The 21,749-nt window shown below is 32.4% G+C and overlaps 1 protein-coding gene across 1 annotated transcript in view; it reads left to right on the top strand.

The window, feature by feature from the left end:
• The window catches only part of NBEA (neurobeachin), a 657,479-nt gene that overhangs the window by 220,281 nt on the left and 415,449 nt on the right, over window positions 1-21,749 (top strand). The window contains exons 29-30 of the mRNA XM_063101747.1: window positions 41-136; window positions 12,407-12,845. Of these exons, the coding sequence (XP_062957817.1) occupies window positions 41-136; window positions 12,407-12,845 (535 nt within the window). The remainder of the gene's footprint in view (window positions 1-40; window positions 137-12,406; window positions 12,846-21,749) is intronic.

The raw sequence follows: 21,749 nt of genomic DNA, 5'->3' as shown, positions 1-21,749 counted from the left end.
ACATGCTGGCTCAAATTTAATTCCATGATTTTCTCCACAGTTGTGGTCATACCATCTATCCCTCATCCAAGTTTGAACCATGGATTCCTTGCCAAGTTAATTCCTGAGCAGAGCTTTGCCCACTCATTTTACAAAGGTAATATTGACCTCATCTCCTGACCTGTTTGGGTATTCTTACTTCCCAAGTTGTTGTAAAATAAATATTCATGATGTCATTGTTTATAAACAAGTATACACCTCAGGTTTCATGGAGATATGATATGTTGTATTTATATCTGGCCACTGAGAGCAAAGTATAGCTTTTATATTTGTATTTCATTACATTTCTTTAGGTATCAACTGCAAATTAAGGATACTTAATTATGTCTATTAATGTGCACAGTAGTGGCATTCACTAGAGATTGCAGAAGAGTTACTCCTTAGTAGTGGGATTAAATTAGCCTAAAATGAAAGCTAATCTAGACTCACTAGAAAAAAACTTAAAAATATGCCCTGAAAGCATCAAATTGATCTGTTATTTAACTGCAGTTAGAACGAAGTCCCAATACTCTTTAAAGGAATGCAAAAACCCTTCACCAAAAACCATACAATTAAATGGTAAGCATCCAATAAAAAATTACTGCACATGCAAAGAAGCAGGAAAATGTGATGCATAAGCAGGAGAAAAAAATTAGTCAGTAGAAACAGATTCATAAACAACAGAAATAGTAGAATTATCAGATGAGAACATTAAAACAGCCATGTTAAGTATATTCAAGATGTTATTCAATTTAAAGGAAAAAATAAACATAATAAGGTGAGAAATGGAAAATATAAAGAAAAAGAACAAAATGGAATTTTTAGAGATAAAAAAAAATACAATAGCCTAGTGATAATGTCTGTGGATAGGATTGACATGAGATTAATGACAACAGAACAACAGATTGTGATAGGCAGAAATCTGCGATAGCCCCAAGATTTTCCTCTGAACATGCCCTGCAGAATTCCTAGAATGGTGAATAAAATGAATTTTATTCCTGTGATTAGGTTATGTTATATGGCATAATTGCTCTTAAGAAAAGGTGATTATCAGGTGGGCCTGACCTAATCACATGAGCTCTGTGAAAACAGAGAGTTTTCTCTGCTGGTTGCAGAACAGGAAGTCAGAAAGACTTGAAGTGTGAGAGGAATTTGACACAAAGGAGTGTCTTCATTGCTGGGATGGAAGTGACTATGGAGCAAGGACCTGAGAGCACCTTGTAGGAGCTAAGAGCACTCCCCAGCTGACAGCAGCAAGAAAGTGGGGGACTTTAGTCCTGCAATCAGAAACTGAATTCTGCAAATAACTGGAATGAGTTTGGAAGAATAACCAAGCTCCAGATGATGCCATAGGTCAATGTATTACATAACTGACTGATATGGAAGACCAACTTTTGGAACAATAAAGCTAGCTAAGTATTATTTGTTACAACTTGATGAATGCACATATATTATTTTTTTATAAATGTTCAACCTTTGAACAGCATGATGAAATGAAAGAAAAATTCTTTTTTTTTTTTTTTTTTTTTTTTTAGCTTAATTGCTGACAAACACATCTGGTTCTGAACTGCATAAACCAAGAAGGATAACATTGTCAACAAATGTTGTCCAGAGTGTGTTCTGTGAAGGAATATGTTCCAAAGGCTCAGCTATAGTAACTGGAAAATATTCTGGAGTAGTTGCCCAGATCAAGGAGCCTGCATCAGAATATCAATGCACTTTAAATCTTGCTGTGACAACAGCTTTAGCTGAACTGAACAACGGTCTTAGAGACATAATAAAAATTTTGCATTACATTAAGGCTAACGCAGTAAATTTCCTATTATGTGATAATATAGCTGTTGATTAAACAGTTATTGCAACTGTGATGCAGTGCTTTTTGAGGGGAAAATTTCTGTTGGTGATGTCGGAGCTACAAAATGAACTCTTAGTGTTTCTACACTAAGACAAGAAATCAGTTTGATTTCACTTTTTAAATATGAATTAGATGGGCCTTTTTGTCAGACATCTAAAATACTTTTCATGAACTCTATGCTTCCAAACAGGGAAGGAAGGCAACGTGTTTTTCCATGATAGATAAGATCAAAGAATAAAAACGAAAGTTAAAATCTTGGAGGTACACAGTTTCTGTGACATGTTTCACAATTTAATAATAATTGTCAATGAAGTAACTTGATCTTTTGGAATGATCTGATTTTGTTCATACTTGATAAGTAGCCACCCATCATTTTATGGATTTGGTAGAGTGTTTTATATTTTATTTTCTGGTAAGAGGAGATCCACAGGAACAGGAAATTCATGGGTCTAGAGTCCATTTCTTTCATTGAAATGTAATTTATTTTTTATTGTAACTGTCTATACAGGATGAATTATTGGAGCTGGCTATTGATGAATATAAGGATATATTTTGAAGTTACAGCATTTTCTAGCTTCATTTTGGATACAAATTTAAAATAGATTTTCTGAGCTCTCTGAGTTTCTGTTCCATCAACATACCTCTATGACACTGCTTTCTCCTTTCTGAGTGTTACTGAAATAAGACAAAAACAAGTTAGATATACATTATTCCCATGAGTGGCATTGTTACCAGTTCAATTTAGATTAGATAAATTAACAAGCAAAAAGCTCATTGTCACATCATAAACTTTAAATACTTGTATTCCCTGTATTTTTTCAGAACATTTATATAGGCATTTCTTTTGGTTTATTGTTCTTTTCTTAAAACTTTTTATGTGTAATAAAGAAAAGTTACAAATGTAATAGCAATTGTCTGTATTAATGACCTATTTACTTATTCACTTTCAGTGATCAACATGAACTGTTTTCATAATAATATTTTCCCCCAATGTTGTGTTTGTGTGATTATATTTATTGCAATTTAATTTTACATCTACCGAGTCAAATAATAAAAACAGTTGTGCTTTTATTTTGTGTAGTTTAAAAAGAATTTATTTTATTTTTCAAAAGCATCAACTGATGATGAATTGAGGGAGAAAAAAAGTAAGTTTTCACAAATAATTTGAGAAACACTTATTTGGACTACTCTTCAGCTCCTTCACCTCCCACTCTCTTTTTTCAGATTGTTATTGAGCCTTTTAAAAAATTCTGTATTAACTCTCTGGTCTGTCTGTGATTTTTAATTTTTTTTTTTTTTTTAAATTTTATTTTGTCGATATACATTGTGGCTGATTATTGCTCTGATTTTTAATTTTGATAGTCCCTTAGTTCAGACTCTTATCCCTTCTTGGAGAACTGCCAAAGTTTCTTCACTCAGTATAATACTGACAACAGTTTTGAAAATAACACTAATATATAATGCAATATAATAACATAGTAAATATGATTTCATATAGATTAATGTAATAAACATTTTATAAAATATAATAAAAATAATGTAATTTTTCCTTCTAAAAATTCTTGTAGCCTTCCAATAATTTAGAGGGTAAAGTTAAGATGTCTTAACTTGGAGTGGCAAGACCACTCTGATTCTGACTTGCCTGGATGACTCTTATTGCCTCCAAAGTGGTTTTCTCACCTCCTCTCTTACTGATTTTTATTTTTATTTTATTTTTTTTTAGTTTTGCTGCCAATGTAACTGTTTTGAAATATAAATCAGGTTATATGCTTTCTTGGCTTAAAACTTTCTAGTAGCATATAGCAGAAAATTTCACAAGGGCCCTGGATGACTGTTGACTACCGTTCCAACTTCATCTCATATTATTCTTACTTTTGCTAACTATAGCACAGTTAGATTAGTGTTTAGTTCTTTAATCATGCCAAGCATTTTTGTGCTTCAGGATCTTTTTCTTTCCTGGTTTTTTGCTCTCTCCCCTATTTCGTATGTGACTGTACGTACTCATCCTTCAGGAATCAGTTTAAAGGTCTCCTTCTCACAGAGACCTTCCCTGACTCCTGTAGACAAGTAGCTTCCTCTGCACTATCACCCTACTCTTTATTGTAGCATCCTACTTATTTCCTTTCTTCCATGTATACAATTTGTTGATTAGAATGTGTGCTCCAAGACGGTGGTCATGACTATCTTTTTTTTCCCTTTTCTTGTATATATTTATGGTGTAAAATGTGATGTTTTCATATTTGTATACATTTTGGAGTGATTACATCAAGCTAATTCACATATCCATCATCTTACATACTTATCTTTTTTTTGTGGTATGAATGTTTAAATTTATTCTCTTAGTAATTTTCAAGTAAACAATCTATTATTATTAACTATAGTCATCATGCTGTATAATAAATCTCCAGAATTTATTTCTCCTGTCTAACTGAAACTTTGTACCTTTAGACCAACATCTCCCCAGGCTTTAGTAACCACCATTCTACTCTCTACTTGGATGAGTTCGTTGGTTTTTTTTAGATTCCACATATAAGTGAGATTGTGGGGAAATAGCATTTAGCAAATGCAAATAGCATTTCTGTCTGGCTTATTTCACTTAGCACCGTGTCCTCCAGATTCATCCATGAGGTTGCAAATGACAGGATTTCCTTGTTTTTTATGGCTGAATAGAATTCTACTGTATGTATATATATATATATATATATATATATACTGCATTTTCTTTATCTATTCATCTATTGATGGATACTTAGGTTGATTCCATACCTTTGCTAATGTGAAAAATGCTGCAGTAACCAGTTCAGTGCAGATATACTTTGATATGCTGATTACATATCCTTTGGGTATATACCCAGAAGTGCAATTGCTGGATCATATGATAGTTCTATTTTTAATTTTTTGAGGAACCTGCATACTGTTCTCCTTAATTACTGTAACTGACTGAGATTTCCACCAACAGTATACAAAGATTCCTTTTTCTCCATATACTTGTTAACACTTATTTTTTATCTTTTTCATAATAGCCATTCTAACAGTTGTGAGGTGATATCTCATGTTTTCAATGTGCATTTCTCTGATTAGTGATGTTGAGCATTTTTTCATCTACCTTTTATCTATTTGTATGTCTTCTTTTGAGAAATATCTAATCTATTCAGGTCCTTTGGCCATTTTTTAATTGGGTTATTTGTTTTGTTGCTTTTGAGTTGTTTGAGTTCCTTATATATTTTGGATATTAATTTCTTATCTGATGCATGGCTTTATATGTTAGCATTTTATTATTAATGTTAATGATTGTCTCCATTATATTACAGAACTGCATGAAGTATTTCAATATGAGTAGTATATGTTTCTTTGAGAAGAAAAAGAGTAAAAACACAGGCAAGGTCAAGAGAGAAGCAAAATATGTACATATGAAAAATTTGTAAGTTCTAGTCGGTGATTTACTCAAAATGTAAAAATTGAAAATACATTAAAATTTGACTTTTAAATATAACTTGGAGATGAGACTTCCAGACGAGTGAAGTAAGGACCTCCAAAACACCGCTTATCCAAAAAGTAGTCAGAACACTGGCAAAAATTATCAAAATCAACTTTTTCAGTTCTCTGGAAAGTAATCAAAGGCTTACAACAATCCAGTGAGTGTTAATTAAAAAAAAACTGTGGAATGTTCCTGAGAACACTAAGATCTGTAGTGATTTAACTCACCCCATTGCCATATACTACTCCCAGCTCTGTGGCAGCCTTAAAAACCATCATAGTAGCTATGAAAACCAGCAGCCTAGCAGCCACTAGAGAGGGTAAATTAGGCTTGGAGTTCCTTAGAAATTCCCATCCCTAGAGAATTGTAGCTATTTGACCTGTTTGGAAGCCCCCTGGAAAAACTCCTTTTACAGGGCTTGTCATTATTTGATCTGTTCCAGAGCTTGCTTGGTGAGAAAAGCACTATATTAAGACGTTTGTTAAAAATAATCATCAGCAGTTTTTTTAATGTCGCAACTGCCTGAAGTGGTAATGTCAGTTGGGACAAACAAGAACCTTGCCTAAAGCTTAAAAACATCTGAGAATGAGATATTCATATTCCTAAGGCTGTACTCAAGCCCATGAAAGACCTGAGAATGCCCCAGTCTCTCACCTTTGGCTGATCTTGAGGACCTGTGCAAGCAGGAACTCTAGGCTAAGGAAGATTTTTAAACTGTGGAAGTATTGCAAGCATGCCCCAACACACACACAGGTTTCAAGAATTGCTGGTTCAAGACATTAAAGGCAGTGTCTGTTCGATAATTAGCTAACCACTAGGCTAACTGAACAGAGACTTCAGTAGCTGCAAATAATGGAAAATAGATTTTACAGAATCAGTTCAGGAAAACTAATAAAAAAAAAGAGCAAGCTCTGTGGGAGACATCTGATTTCCAAAATTTAAAATAATAACATTATTTTATTTTTATTTTTTATTTTTTTTCACTTTTTAAAATTTATTTATTATTTATTTATTTATTTATTTATTTTTAAATTTTATTTTGTCGATATACATTGTAGCTGATTATTGCTCCCCATCACCAAAACCTCCCTCCCTTCTCCCTCCCCCCCTCCCCCCCAACAATGTCCTTTCTGTTTGCTTGTCGTATCAACTTCAAATAATTGTGGTTGTTATATCTTCTCCCCACCCCCCGGTTTGTGTGTGTGTGTGTGTGTGTGTGTGAATTTATATATTAATTTTTAGCTCCCACCAATAAGTGAGAACATGTGGTATTTCTCTTTCTGTGCCTGACTTGTTTCACTTAATATAATTCTCTCAAGGTCCATCCATGTTGTTGCAAATGGCAGTATTTCATTCGTTTTTATAGCTGAGTAGTATTCCATTGTGTAGATGTACCACATTTTCCGTATCCACTCATCTGATGATGGGCATTTGGGCTGGTTCCAACTATTGGCTATTGTAAAGAGTGCTGCGATAAACATTGGGAAACAGGTATACCTTCGACTTGATGATTTCCATTCCTCTGGGTATATTCCCAACAGTGGGATAGCTGGGTCGTATGGTAGATCTATCTGCAATTGTTTGAGGAACCTCCATACCATTTTCCATAGAGGCTGCACCATTTTGCAGTCCCACCAACAATGTATGAGAGTTCCTTTTTCTCCGCAACCTCGCCAGCATTTATCGTTCATAGTCTTTTGGATTTTAGCCATCCTAACTGGGGTTAGATGGTATCTCAATGTGGTTTTGATTTGCATTTCCCGGATGCTGAGTGATGTTGAGCATTTTTTCATATGTCTGTTGGCCATTTGTATATCTTCCTTAGAGAAATGCCAACTTAGCTCTTTTGCCCATTTTTTAATTGGGTTGCTTGTTTTCTTCTTGTAAAGTTGTTTGAGTTCCTTATATATTCTGGATATTAATCCTTTGTCAGATGTATATTTTATGTTCAGTTTGCAACAAAAAAAAATGATGAGACAAGCAAAGAAATAGAAAAATATGGTCAGTAATACACAGGGGGAAAGAGCAGTTGATATAAACTGTCCCTGAGAAGGCCCAGATATTGGACTTACTAGGCAGATGCTTTAAACCAGTGATTATATGTTTGGTCAAATAATTAAAGGAAACCTTTTCTACAGAATTAAAAGTATGAGGATGATGTCTCACTACAGCAAGAATATCAGTAAAGAAATATGATAATAAAGACTGAATAGAAATTTTGAAGTTGAAAATTACGCTAACAAATGAAAAATTCACTAGAGGAGTTCAACAAAAGATTTGAGTTGGCAGAAGAATCAGCATATTTGAAGATGGGTTAATTAAGATTATCCTAGTCTGAGGACTAGACCAAGAAGAGAACAAAGAAAAGTGAACAGAGCCTCACAGACCTGTAAGACACTATTGAGTGAACCAACATAAATATACTGGGAATCCAGTATATGTCCAGGAGAGTCCAGAGGAGAGGAGAGAGATAGGGGCAGAAAGAATATTTGAATAAATATTGTCCTGGAAGTTCCCCAGATTTGATGAAAATCATTAATATGCACATGCAAAGCACTGAATGCACTCCAAGTAGGATAAACTTAAACTCACTTCTAGACACGGCATAGTCAGAACATCAACTGGAAGATTTTCTTGGCTCTTAATTATATCTTCTCAATTATCATTTTGTCTATTATGGCTATATCTTTTAGTAATGATATTGAATTCCTGAAGTTATATTCTTTTCACACATTTAATGTACCAAACAAAAAAATAACCATACGTAAATAATTTCAGAGAATTACTCAATGCATTGCAATCTTTTTTGGTGTACAAATGTACTTTAATAATAACTTAAAATATTTTTACATATAGTTTTTTCCATCTTTGGAGTTGTTAATTTTTATGTGACTTAAGTTTTCATTTATGGATTTGCTATAAACAAAATATACAAGGTAATTCTATACAGCTTTTTATATTTTAAATTACAGTGATTTAGTTTGCTTAATGTTTCATTTGAAGAGCAAATACTTAATATATTTTTTAGTGCTATACTAACAAGAAGCTTTCATGTTATTCCTTATTAGGAGAGTTTGGAAAATAGCAATTTCAGTAATTTAATATGTAAAACATATTGAAACACTTCATAAATCACTGTTAAACAGGATTTTTGGAGGAAGGAATGTAATAAATGAGGTCACTATGTAGACTTCATGTCATTTGCTGAACTTAACCCCATAATTCTCCCAAAATGTATTAGATGAACTCATTAGATTGAATGAAAAACAGTAAGAAAAAGAGGCATCTGGCATCCAACTGCCTGTTTCTGACAAGGTTAAGATCACTCAGGCTAGTGATTTTTCTGCTTTGTGTACTGCCATGGCCTGTTGCTACAGAAACTGAGGAGAACTATTGAAAACATACAAGCCTACTGTCATTAATATAACCTACACAGATGCAATTATTTATACTTTCTTGGCTGTTCATAACTAACTTCCTACTAAAGTCACTGGCTTAAATACTCATAGTACTTTAGTTTCACAAAGAAGTATTCTGGGGCCGACTCCGTGGCGAGCTCGGGAGAGTGCGGCGCTGGGAGCGCAGTGGCGCTCCCGCCGCAGGTTCGGATCCTATATAGGGATGGCCGGTGCGCTCACTGTGGCTGAGGGTGGGGCGGGCCACACCAAGCCAAGGGTTGCGATCCCCTTACCGGTCACAGAAAAGACAAAAAAAAAAAAGTATTCTGGACACAGTTATCTAAGCTGAAGTTAATGGTATCAACTGAGAGTATGTTCTATGAAAGATGTTAATGCATGATGAGAAATTAAGGTGGATTTATTGACTACTGGTCTGTTTTTTATTTACAGTTGCTGTTACAAAATTTTCCATTGGCATTTATTTTATTTCTGTGTAACATGATCACAGGGTATGCTTTACAAAACATTTATGTGAATTGAATTCTTATTGAAATATCAAAATTAGTGCTTCCTTTTTGAAATCATTCTTTTGTCAGTGAAAGTAGAATAAAGATTTCTTTTTCGTACTGTGTAAATAATGAGCTATTGGAAATATTCTAGTATTTAATTTTAAAAATGTTTAATTGTGTTTTATAATCAAGAGTTCAACATTTGTATTGTAGTTCCAAGTATCCATTCAGTAAGTTACAGATTTTGATGCCATAAGAGAGTCAATTAGTTGAGCAGAAAAGCAAAATATTTTATGGTTGATGGCAAAATTCTTTAGATGTGGTAGCTTGTGAATACCAAATCAAAGATTTTATTTTTCTTGATATTTTGTTTGCTAGTGAAATACTTGTATTTCAGTCTAATATGATTTGAAAACTTTAAAGTATTTATGTAGCTCTTAATGTGAAATACACCATAAGTAAAGATTCTTAGACATTGCTTTAGTGTAAAGCCAAACACTAGACAAAATCTATTAATCAGCTAAATTAAGAGTGAGTGCTAGGCTTGACTATGCCTTTTGATAATTAAACTCTGTAAGAAGAGTTAGCCCATTTTAGTAACCATGACGCTGTATTTTGGCATTCTCTGTCTTTCTTGTCATTGAAATGTCACTCTTGCTATTTAATTCTTGCCTTACATTTTGCTGCAATTGTTTTCTCTCCAAAAATATACAATCTATAGATGCAAAGGTGTATTAAAATAACTTAAGTAGTGTCTCTAATAGTGGAAATCACTGCCTCAGCCATTTTTAATATTTCCATTCTATATTTGTAGATTATTTCAACTTCCACAATTTTGACTATCACTTCAGTTTGAATGATCTCAAAATATATGACTCTTCTTATTTTGACCTACAGATAAAAATATCCCAGACATTCTGCAACTGATTGAAAACTTAATTCGTTATTCTCTTGAATAAATCTCCTCTTTTTCTTCCTTTCCCAGATAGTGACATATCACCATTTTTTTTAAGCTAGATTTCCAGAAACATCTTGATTCTTTCCCTCCATATTTCTGATGTTATTCTAGATTAGGTCACCATCTTCTCTTACAAGGTTTTATAAAAATGCCAAACTGTTATCTTTACTTACTTCTTACCTATTTCCTTCTCTAGTATTATTGAGACTGTCTTCTCAAAATTTTCATGCAGTTATTTTAATTTTTAATCTTGGAAACAATAAGGAATACATCTGCCCTATTTTTCATGTTGGTCATCCAGTGTTGAGTATTATTATCTCGTTCCACAGGTAATTTTTTTCTTCTTTCAAGTCTATCGTCCTTGACCAAACTAACAAATAAACAAACAAGCAAAACTAAAACCTATTTAATGACTATTAGGAAAACTACAATATAATATTGCACTGTGAGAGATGTATATTTTTAGTCAATTTAAATGAATATTGAATATTGGGAAAATTGAATAATATGAAGATGTTATTTATTTCTAAATTGATATATAGATTTAATGTAATTTGAATTAAAAGCAAGGGGAAATCAGAAGAAAGAAAAGATTTTTTTGAAACTTGGCAAAATTATTATGAAAGTAATCTGGAAAAATTAATAAACTAACATCCTCAGTAAATTTGAATATTATACCCTTAATCTACATTCAAGAGATGAACAAAACTGTCATAGAGAGAGCCAAGAATTGAGCCTGTAACTAAAGAGATTCCTTCACATTATCTTTAATCTTTCAGTATGTATATACAAAACTTTTAGCAAATTATTATCGCACCCAACAATAGCATCATCAAAACAGCATTTCTCTGTGTTTTCACTAGAGATTTTACAAAAGGCTTTCTGAGATGTCCTGCTGACATCAAGGTGGCCTTTTCCACTGTTAGGCCGTCTCCTGATTTCTTGTCCTGATAACCTTTCAAAACAAAGAAGCAAACAACAGCAAAATCTAAGGGAAGTTTTATAGAACTTACAGATGTTGAAATTTTGAAGAGATCTTAGAAACAACTTAGTCTGCCCTTCTAGTTTTACAAAGGATAAACTTAAATACAAATTAAAATAATACAAATAAGTAACATTTACTGAGCATCTATTTTATGTGAGAATTGCAAATAATTTACACATATCTTAATAGTATCTTATTTTCCTCCTCAGAATGACTTTAAGTTAAGGACTATTATTATTCCCATGATACTTAGATTGGATACATCTTTCAAGGTCATTATTTAGAATTGCATAACATTTTATTATACGGAGAACTTCATTATATTAACCTTCGTATAGTGAAATTTGGTAGGAATTTAACATTTTTAAGATTTACTTATTTTAATTGGTAATATATGTGTATATCTTATCCATCTAGATATATACACATATATGTTTCTGATTCATTTTTCACAAATTTAAATTTATATTCACAAAGAATGAGCATGAGAATTTCAAAATAATTTTTCTTAAAGGCACATATAGGCTACATTCTTGAGGAGCATTATTCTGTTACTATAAGATTTTGTACAAATAATTTGATGCACTTCGCATTTTGCAAATTCTTCAGAATTTTATGTATTATATACATAATAAAACTATCGTTAGGGGGAGGGGGAGGAGGAAGAGGAAAGATTGGTTAAGGGGCATAAAGAATAAGTATGATATGTAATAATGAATATGCTAATAAAAATTTTTTAAAAAATCTTTAGCTTAAATTTTTCAGACACTTCACTATTAGTAATTGAAGGACCAAAGGTATTAAAATGACTTTATATTTTAAGGAAAGTAATAGAGAAGTGTAAGAATTTCTCTTGCATGATTGTTTGGTAGCTAACAATGAGAGGATAAAAAGGAAACTTCATATAATAATTTTTTATAAAGCTGCTTTAAGAAATTGTTATGAGAACTACTTCCTGATGATTTTAAAGGTATCAGTTTTTAAATGCCAATAATTTATGAAAGAAACATGGTTATTTTGATGCTTACTGAACAAAATGACAGGTGTATTGGATGATATTTTAACTGACTTGTGTTATTCACAACTCTTTAGCAAATTTTTTGTTTCTTATAAGTTTTATTTTTTTCTAATGTGTGAGAATATTTTATTACTAATTCAGGATCATTTGTGAACCTTTTTTTCTAAATCAGTTTCTTTCGTTACAGAAACCCCTGCTGCATTTCCAGATACTATAAAGGAAAAAGAAACACCAACTCCTGGTGAAGATATTCAGGTAGAAAGTTCAATTCCTCATACAGATTCAGGAATTGGAGAGGAACAAGTGGCTAGCATCCTGAATGGAGCAGAATTAGAGGCTAATACCGGCCCTGATGCCATGAGTGAACTCTTATCTACCTTGTCATCTGAAGTGAAGAAATCACAGGAGAGTTTAACTGAAAATCCCACTGAAATGTTGAAGCCTGCACCATCCATATCTAGCATTAGTCAAACCAAAGGCATCAATGTCAAGGAAATATTGAAAAGTCTTGTGGCTGCCCCAGTTGAAATTGCAGAATGTGGCCCTGAACCTATCCCGTATCCAGATCCAGCATTGAAGAGAGAAACACAAGCTATTCTTCCTATGCAGTTTCATTCCTTTGACAGGTAGGTAGTGAACTTATTATTCACAGTGCTCTATACGTAGAAGGAGAATTAGATTCTGTTACTTTAAAAATATTAGAAAGGACTTAAACTTTATTCATGTGTATTCTTACTACAAAGATTATTGAAGTGACAGACCAACCTGATTGATCTTGTAAGTCATTTTAATTATCTGTCTCAAAAAAGGGGTTTCAGTGTGATATGGTGTATAGCACATTGAATTGGAAATAGGGAAACCCAGATTCTGGTTATAATCCATCATCGAGGGACTACAGTACCTTGAGGTACTGTACATTTTTCTTTTGGGGCTTAGTTGTTTCATGTATAAAATGGGGGAGGAGATAGGCTAGATCTCTCCAAGGTCTAGTCTGGCTCTGAAATTCCATTATAATATTGCCAAGTATTATAATAATTGTTGGAGATTACATAGCTTACTTTAAGTAATAAATTCAAATTTGAGTTTTAAATGGAAGTATATGAAAAAAAAATTGTGATCATTTTCTTTATGGAATTTTCAGTATAATGTAAAAGCCAAATTTTAAAGCATATATTTGAAAGCAAATATTGTTGAAAGACTTTTTGTCATTTTAGGTATCTAAACTATATATAACATGACCCATATATCAACATTCAAATGCTAAATTATACAAGGAATTTTTTAGGAACAACTGATTCATGTAATAAAAATTATAGTTCAGAAGAGCAGAATTAAATATTTTAGAAACAGAATCTGTGTATGTAATATATCCTGCTATTTAAGAACATGTGTAGCATTAGAAAAATGTTTTAGATAGTCATTAATTACTAACAGTATTACTAAACTTTACTCATTGGGATTGATGCATATACCAATTTTTTTACATGTTAAGGTATAAACTAAAGAATGTGTGGGTTTACCATCTGCATTAAATCATTGTTGTTGATGTTCAAAACACTTTTTCATACCAAAAAAATTTATTCACGTGTACAAATATGTGTGAGGTGATTGATCAGCAAGTGTTTTTTGCTTTAGATAGACAAGATAAAGTTAGGGAATCAAATGTTTCTTACATTGGAACGTCAAAATAAATATATAGTCAAAACATAATATCTATTCCATATTGCTCTCTCTAAAATAGCCAAACTGCTTTGTTCTAACTAGAGATAGTACTTTTTTAGAATTCATGGGTAGAGGTGTGTCAGTAAAGCCATTTCAGTTAGGATGAATTTTCATACACAAATATAATTTAAACTTTGCCTATAAACATTTTACCTAGTGTTTTACAGTTATTTCTTGAAAATTTGTTGTGAAAATCTCAATGGCACTAGTTATCTTGTGGGATATAAAGTTGAATAAAATAAATTTTGTCTTCTGTGAGCTTATAGAGTAGTAAGGAGATAACATGTTTGTAAATAATTGTCATATAAGATAAAATGTGTTGTGTGAAAAGTTTTTAAAAAGTAAAAAAAAATAGTGGGACAATAAGATGTAGGAAAATATTTTTCTTTCTTTTTAATAGTTCTTGTAAATATTATATTCAGATGTTTATTTATACAGTGAATGTTGCTTGGATGTTCCTTATTCCATGTCATATTTATGTCTTCTATTTCACGTTTGGTTTATTTTCCCAGGATATATGTGTATGTGTGTTTATGAGTTTGTATAAACATATAAGTAAGTATATATACTTGTGTATATCTATCAATCTATAACTATAAATAAATATAAAAAATAATTTAATGTAGGGTCTTTAAAAATTTTGTGTTCTATTTAATTTTAAATTATATCTTTAAATTTTGTTAAAATACAAATGCGTAAATGCTGAGAATTATTATGTTTTGTTTAAGAGAATTCAATGGAATTGAGTTAAGTAAAATATTTTTGTTTTAATTAGGTATTGTTAGAATGACTTTTTTTCATTAAAACTTAACAAAGCAATCACCTGAGTGCTAATATTCTTAGCTCTTCAAAATTTATTATACTTTTGAGAGTATCACTTTAAAAAAATAGAACTTTCCATTCCTTCTGGTAGCATTTATGCAAAATGCAATGGGAGTGTAATCATTCTAAATTGCATAAATAGAATTGAAATGGAAGAGCACAAAGCATATTTCAATTCTTTTTAGGAAAAGGGTCTGCAGAGTAGTTAATATATGCAGTAGCTCAAGTACTATCAAATGTAAATGATGAGGTGATATTGATGAAAGGAGGGTATTGAGGTCTCAGGGGGCGCTGATGACGGATTGAACAGAAGCGGCCTTGCACCGCACGTAACTCAAGTCTGTCGTCTTCACTACTCAAAGCCGTAATGGGAGGTGGCAGTCTGAAATGAGTTGCCACGGCAAAGAGTATTATTTTTGAAATGCTTTCACACAAATCACTACGCCCTGCATACAACTTAGTTTCATGCTTTAATGTCATCAGGAGGCACAAATTGGTGTGTCTAATTGTTTGCCACCTGCCAGCAAAATGAGCTGCCAGCCAGCCAGACGGGTTTGATTGTCTGTCAGCCATTCAATAGATTGAGAGTGACAACATCAAAAATTTAACTTCAAACTCTGAGGCTTTGAGCAGCTTTTCAGCGACATCATCCCCGCAAGTGCTTCTGGACCACTGCATTTTTCAATTATATTTCCAGTGTATTGCTACCATTTGCCTTATCTGTCTTAAGGTAGCTATAATTAGATTATGAGGTACATAAACATATTTCTGAAGCACTAAAGTCTGAAATCCAAGGTATGACATGTCTTTTAACATCATATTGAATTCCTTGAAAATAGGATCCAAGATGACGGGCTTTAGAATGAAAGTCCTGAATGCTACCAATTTCAAACAGAATTATCATGGGTCTTACTCTACCAATCATCTATTTTTCATTTTTATTTTTAGTTGAAAAATAGATAGAAACTCAGTTGTTTGATTCTTTGTAACTAAATCATGCTTCCTCATAATATTATAGAATCCCAATGGAAATCACCTAAGATTTTACTTTTGTTGATCAGTTGTTTATTGGTTCTATTGCAAACATGCTAGCAATGTTTAATAACATGTTTTATACTTAGTCTGGATTATAATTTTGAAAATAACTTCCTAAAACAATAGATGTAATTTGAGTTCTGTTAATTTATATTCTACATAGAGTGTTTCTCTCCACCTAGGGTAGAGGCATTGATGAATTTTAGCTTTTGAAGTTTATAATATTTTCATTAAGTAAATTACAACATAACATTTTTGAAACATTTAGACTTTATTATAATAAACCTTTTTTAGCATTAAATCTTTCATCAGATTTATGTGAAATATTATATAAATGTTCTTATCTAGAAAATATGATTCTTTTCCTTTTATTTCCTCCAGTCATCTGTGCAGATTTAAGTAAATGCCTTTGATTGCATTGAGTGGTCCTAACAAATGTATATTTATGAAGTGAAAAAATGATAGAGATCTTCTAGTACTGTTATATAGTGAGGAAACACTCTATGTATAGAGGAAATATAATTATAAAACCAGAACAGTTTTTCCAAAGTTCTATGTACTTAAGGCAAAGAGAAATGTTTATGATGGTTTTATTTCTAACAGCAAAGTTTAATAACATCATCTTAGAATTAATAAGTCAAGTTTTAAAGTTTCCCAACAATACTATTTCTTTTGATAGATTTCTATATGAGTCCATGGTTTATAAAATATTCTAACCAAGCTATTATTTTTGATGTGTTAGTAACTGTGTAACTTTTAGGTTGATATAATTGTTTTTTCTAAAACCACCAATTAAGCTTTACCCTATCTTCTAAACTAAAATTTTAATCCTATATATCCAAATGCTTTCATCTTCTGAAAATTTGGTATATGTATATCTGTCACTTAGTTCAGTCTTAATTTCCTCAGATTTCCTGAGATTCCCTTAGCTTGAACAAAAGACAAAAAAAAAAAAAGTCAAGTACAATATGCTTCTGTGTACATTTTAACTGTTGCTTTGTTTTCAAAAATTGTTTTAAGTCTGGGATATCACAAAAAGCTTACAATTATATTAATTCTTTGGCTAACAAATACCACTCTTACATAATTTATACTTCATCCGTTTTGATCTTACAGACCTGCTTATGTTCAAATTACTAGATTTGATATATTCAGGCAAACTAGTCAGAATTTTTCCCTCAAATTAATAATATCCTTGCTTTCAGGTGTTTCATTCTTTGAAAAAAAATGTATGAAATAAAATCTATTTTGTAAATAATATAGGACTGAAAAAGCCATTTAGGTAGACTTTATATTATTATAACTAATTTATAAACTTAGGATAGGTATTTTCTCTCTGTTGTCATTAGCTTTTTAACATTAGTTTTAGTGCTCAAGATGAAAATTCCGGGTAAATAATAAAGAAATGTTCAGTAGAATTGATGAGATCCTTCTATGTTGATGTCTTTAAACTTGGAATGAAGTAAGAATATAAAAAGTTATAATTACTTCTGAGGACCTTGAGGAGTTTTGTTCTTACTGCTTTCTATTTTTTTAGACAAGTATTTTGATTATATCACTTAAAAGATGAACAAAAAAATGTGAGCCAAATTGATGACAAAACTGTCAACTTTACAATTCAAAGTTCTATATCTAGCCACTGTAATCTCTGCTTTCATTTTGCTCCCAGTGTCCTGGGCATAGATTTTAAGGCCAATTGTCAGAAGATGCAATTTGATCAAGCATAGTTGTATTCTGATTTCCCCAATGTTGTTGCTTTCATCTCTCCTGGCATTTATAAAGACAGTTCAGTGAGTTGAATAAAGTCTCTCTTTAATAAGTGATTTAATGAAATACTTAATTTTTTCTTATACATCTTTTTTCTATTGGTATTCTCAAATATTTAACAAAATAGAGAAGCATAATAGGTGAAAACATCAGAGAAATTACCTTGTGATTTCTGATGAGCTTCATTAAATTGAAATGTTACACTAAAGTCAGTAACAAATTATTTTTCTCCTAAGTTTCAATTTTCTTTCAAGGTAAATGTTTAACATCCATAAGCCTTGTTAGGGAAAGAGTGATAATGTGGAAATTTGGAAAACTGGATATTAATAGTTGGTCTATTTCTAATTAGTTCTGTGACCTTGATCCACTCTTTTTGGCTCTCTGGGTCCCAGTTTCCACCCCATACAATATGGGGATTAAGCTGAATTATTTCTGAAAAGTTCTATAAAGTTCCAAAATCCTAAGATAAATGATATGGCCTTATAATTAGCTCCCAAAAGCAGTAGATGGCTGTTTTTGAGCTTGGTTAAAAGACCTGAATTCCAGAAAGAAATACATCTCTATTCCTAAAGATATTGCCTCACTTTAGGCCTTTGACATCTCTCAAGTGGATTCCTTCTGTACCTGCTAAATGGACTCACTATTTCCAGTTACCCTCCTCCCACCCTGAACCTATCTTCCACATTTGTGCCAGGGACATTTTTTAAAAATGCAAAACTGATGAAGATTCTGATATAAATTTTTGTTATTTACATAAGAAAGGAGGAAATTCTTCATTTGGCATGAAAAGTCTTTACCTTTCACTAGCCATAAGGATCCATTTGCAATTCCTTCAACCTAATGTATTTTTTCATATCTTTCTGCCTCACTGAGTTTTTACTGTTGGACTTCTGTATGCACTTTTCTCTACTTGCCTAATTTCTATCGATTCTTTTAGATCAGCTCAGTCTTCCCGGGCAATGCACATCCTGTGTTCCAGAAAGGCCTGGGCATAACTTTGATAAGGACAATTATTGAAATATATTGCACAATTTGGTTTGTCTATCATATCCCCTTCAGGTATCTCCAAGGCATGAGGCATATGCCTTAGTTGTCTTTGTATCCCCTAAATTTGTCAGTGTAGTTGTATCCCCTAACCTGTTAGTGCTCAATATGTAGAAGGGAAAAGAATGAAGAAAGGGATTCTTATAGGGTGCCAGAAATAATTATAAAATTTATTTGCATTAATCAGTTACTATTTAAAAGCCCTTTCTTATCTTGAGTATCCCACTTTATACTTAGGACAAACCATGAGGTACACAGATAATATAGTATCCTTGGTTTTACAAAATTCACAGAATTAATTAATGGGGACCCTCCCCCCAAGACTCTGTCCTTGGACCACCTCTCCTATCCATTTGCACTCACTTCTTTGGTGATCTCATCCGCTTTCCTGGCATTAAATAGAATCTATATGCCGATGGCTCCCTTATTTATATCTTAGTCCAAACCTCTCTTCTGAACTAGAGACTGATCTATCTAATTGTTTATTTGACATTGCTGTTTGGATGATTAATAGCTTAACAGGTATGAAAAAGTAGGTGTAAAAGAGCTGGTCCAGTCACAGTCTTCCCTATCTTAGTTAATGGCAATTCACCTTCCAGTTACTTAAGGCAAACATGTTTGCATCATTTTGAGTTTTCTCTCAAGCCCACTTGCAGCCCTTCTTCAAATCCTGTTTGCTATGCCTTCTTAATATAGCCAAAATTTGACCCACTTTTCACTAGTTTCTCTTTGCTATTCTGATCCAAACCACCATCATTTCTTGCTTGTATTATTGTAGTATTCTCCTAACCAGTCTCCCACTTCTACCCTTCTCTCCTTTAAGACTATCTTCAACACAGTGATCAGGGTGATCCTGTTATAACCTAAGGTCATATCCCTCCGCTCTTTATAATCCTTTAATGGCTTCTTATTCCACTCTGAGTAAAAACCAGCCACTATACAAAGGATTACAAGGCCCTGTAGGCTGAGCTCCTATTATTTCTCTCATCTCTTTCAACTCTCCATGCTGCTCCTTCTTCTCTAGTCACACTAGCCTTCTTGCTGTTTCTTCTGCCTGTGACATGCCTCCCTATATATGCTCATGGCTTATGCCTTCACCCCCTTCAGTGTTTTCTCAAATGCTACCTTTGTTGTCTGTCTTCTCCAAGCCACCCTTTCAACAATATTTCCTATCCTTATCCATGCTTTATTTTTTGCATAGCACTTACCACTGATATACTATATTTACTCATTTATGTTATTGTATTTTATGTCTCCTTCTATTGGAATGTAAATTTCTTAAGGGCAGGGGTTTTGTTCTATACATTGCTGTATGTCTAGAACTTAGAGTAGTCCCATACACATTGCAGAGCTCAGTATATATTTGTTAAATGAATGAATGAGTGAATGAATGAATGAATTTTAGATCACACCCCAGATCTCTGGCTTTGAGATAGGATAAATTCAATGATGGAAGAATTCACACTTATGTGTATTATGTATCACTCAATGTATTAAAAATATATAACCAATCACTCAATGAAAAGTTTTGTTAAAGTGAATTACTGATTTATTTCCTGGCTTGCACTTTTTTGATGATAACCATTACAACCTTGGAGTGTGTATAGATTATGTGCAGTGTAAAGGAATTATCCACTTCATTGTAATTTGCAGTCTTAAAAGTATGGGACAGATATTTGTAATACTGTGAGAAAGCATGGAAAGAATATTCTTGAGGTAAAAAAAAATGCAATTGGTAAAGAGTGTGTATGTAGGATAGAGGATTCTAGGTATCTGTCAGAACGAATAGCAGATCTACAAGAAGAGCATAATACATGAATAGTTTAGATTAGTGCTCTTAACTTTTTTGTGGCTGTATGTTTTTGAAATTCAGATTAAAGTTATTGGCTCACTCTAGAAAAAAAATATATGTACCCCTCAAATTTGTGTGTATTTTAGTGTATTATGCACCCTAAATGGGTACACACAATGGGTACTTACACTCATGGATAGACTTTTTTGGTGTAGATGGAATAGTTAACCAATGAGAAGTATTGAGGAATCAACCTGATAGAAGATTTTGTAAGAGTTGAAAATTTTTACCTTCATATTTAAGTAGTTGACAGTACTAAATAACTTTCTGAAAGATAATTTGTTATCAACACATATTGATAAATATGATCTTTCACATTATTTGCAAAATAATTGCTTAGGACAGAGAATGGTTTGAAGTGTTAGAAAATAGGTAGTGGATACTGTTGGTGAAGAAATGATATTAAGGACAAGAATGTGTAGTATTCTGAGTCTAGATAAAAATTTGGTTATATTAATCAAAGGGAAATAGTTCTAATAAATTCATAAAGGTGTAGATTTAGAAAACAATCTGAGAAATCAGTCAAATCTAGCTCCCACTTCTCTCAACAAAACCCTTGTCACATGGTCATCCTAACCATTTGAACATATCAGTGATTGGAGCTCATAAAATTACTGGAGATTTCTTCTTCTTCTTGGTCCTGAGTTAGTATTTTCAGATATCTGGAAGTTTCATCTTGTTTTCTTATCACATACCTTCAGATTTTTAAAAATTACAGTATTTTTTTCTTTCTCTTTTACTATATTTTTCTAATCTTGTAGCCTTTCCTCATGATTTGTTTTCCATAAGTACTGTCATCTTAACTGTTCTTTTATGGTCATGATATGTTTGTCATTATTCTTGAAATATGGCGCCTATAACTGCACATAGGGTTTTGTTTAAGAGGAATGACAATGACAGGATTATTGCTTCTTTCTATCTAGATACTGTTGCTGATGGAGACATAGACGACATCAACTCTTTTGGGAGCCATAGCAATGCTAATAATAGCCAAAATGTATTAACCGCTTACAATATTCTAGGTAGTGTGCTAAGCATTTTATATGCATTATCTTCTTTTATCATTGTAACAATCTTATGAGGTATAAACTATGCACCCCATTTCAATGGGGAGGAGAATGGAGCTTAGAGAGATTTATATGCACAATACTATGTAGTTAATAGGTATTGGAAGTAGAATTCTAATCCAGGTCTACATGACATTTAAAACTGGGCTTTTAACTGCTGTGCTACTATATTTATACACCATGGCATACTATCAAACTCTGTTGAGTTTGCTGTCAATGAA

This window comes from Cynocephalus volans, chromosome 7 (assembly GCF_027409185.1).
Source record: "Cynocephalus volans isolate mCynVol1 chromosome 7, mCynVol1.pri, whole genome shotgun sequence".
Taxonomy (NCBI): domain Eukaryota; kingdom Metazoa; phylum Chordata; class Mammalia; order Dermoptera; family Cynocephalidae; genus Cynocephalus; species Cynocephalus volans.
Note: the sequence above shows the minus strand (reverse complement) of the source record. Positions and strands in the feature narration are given on the sequence as shown.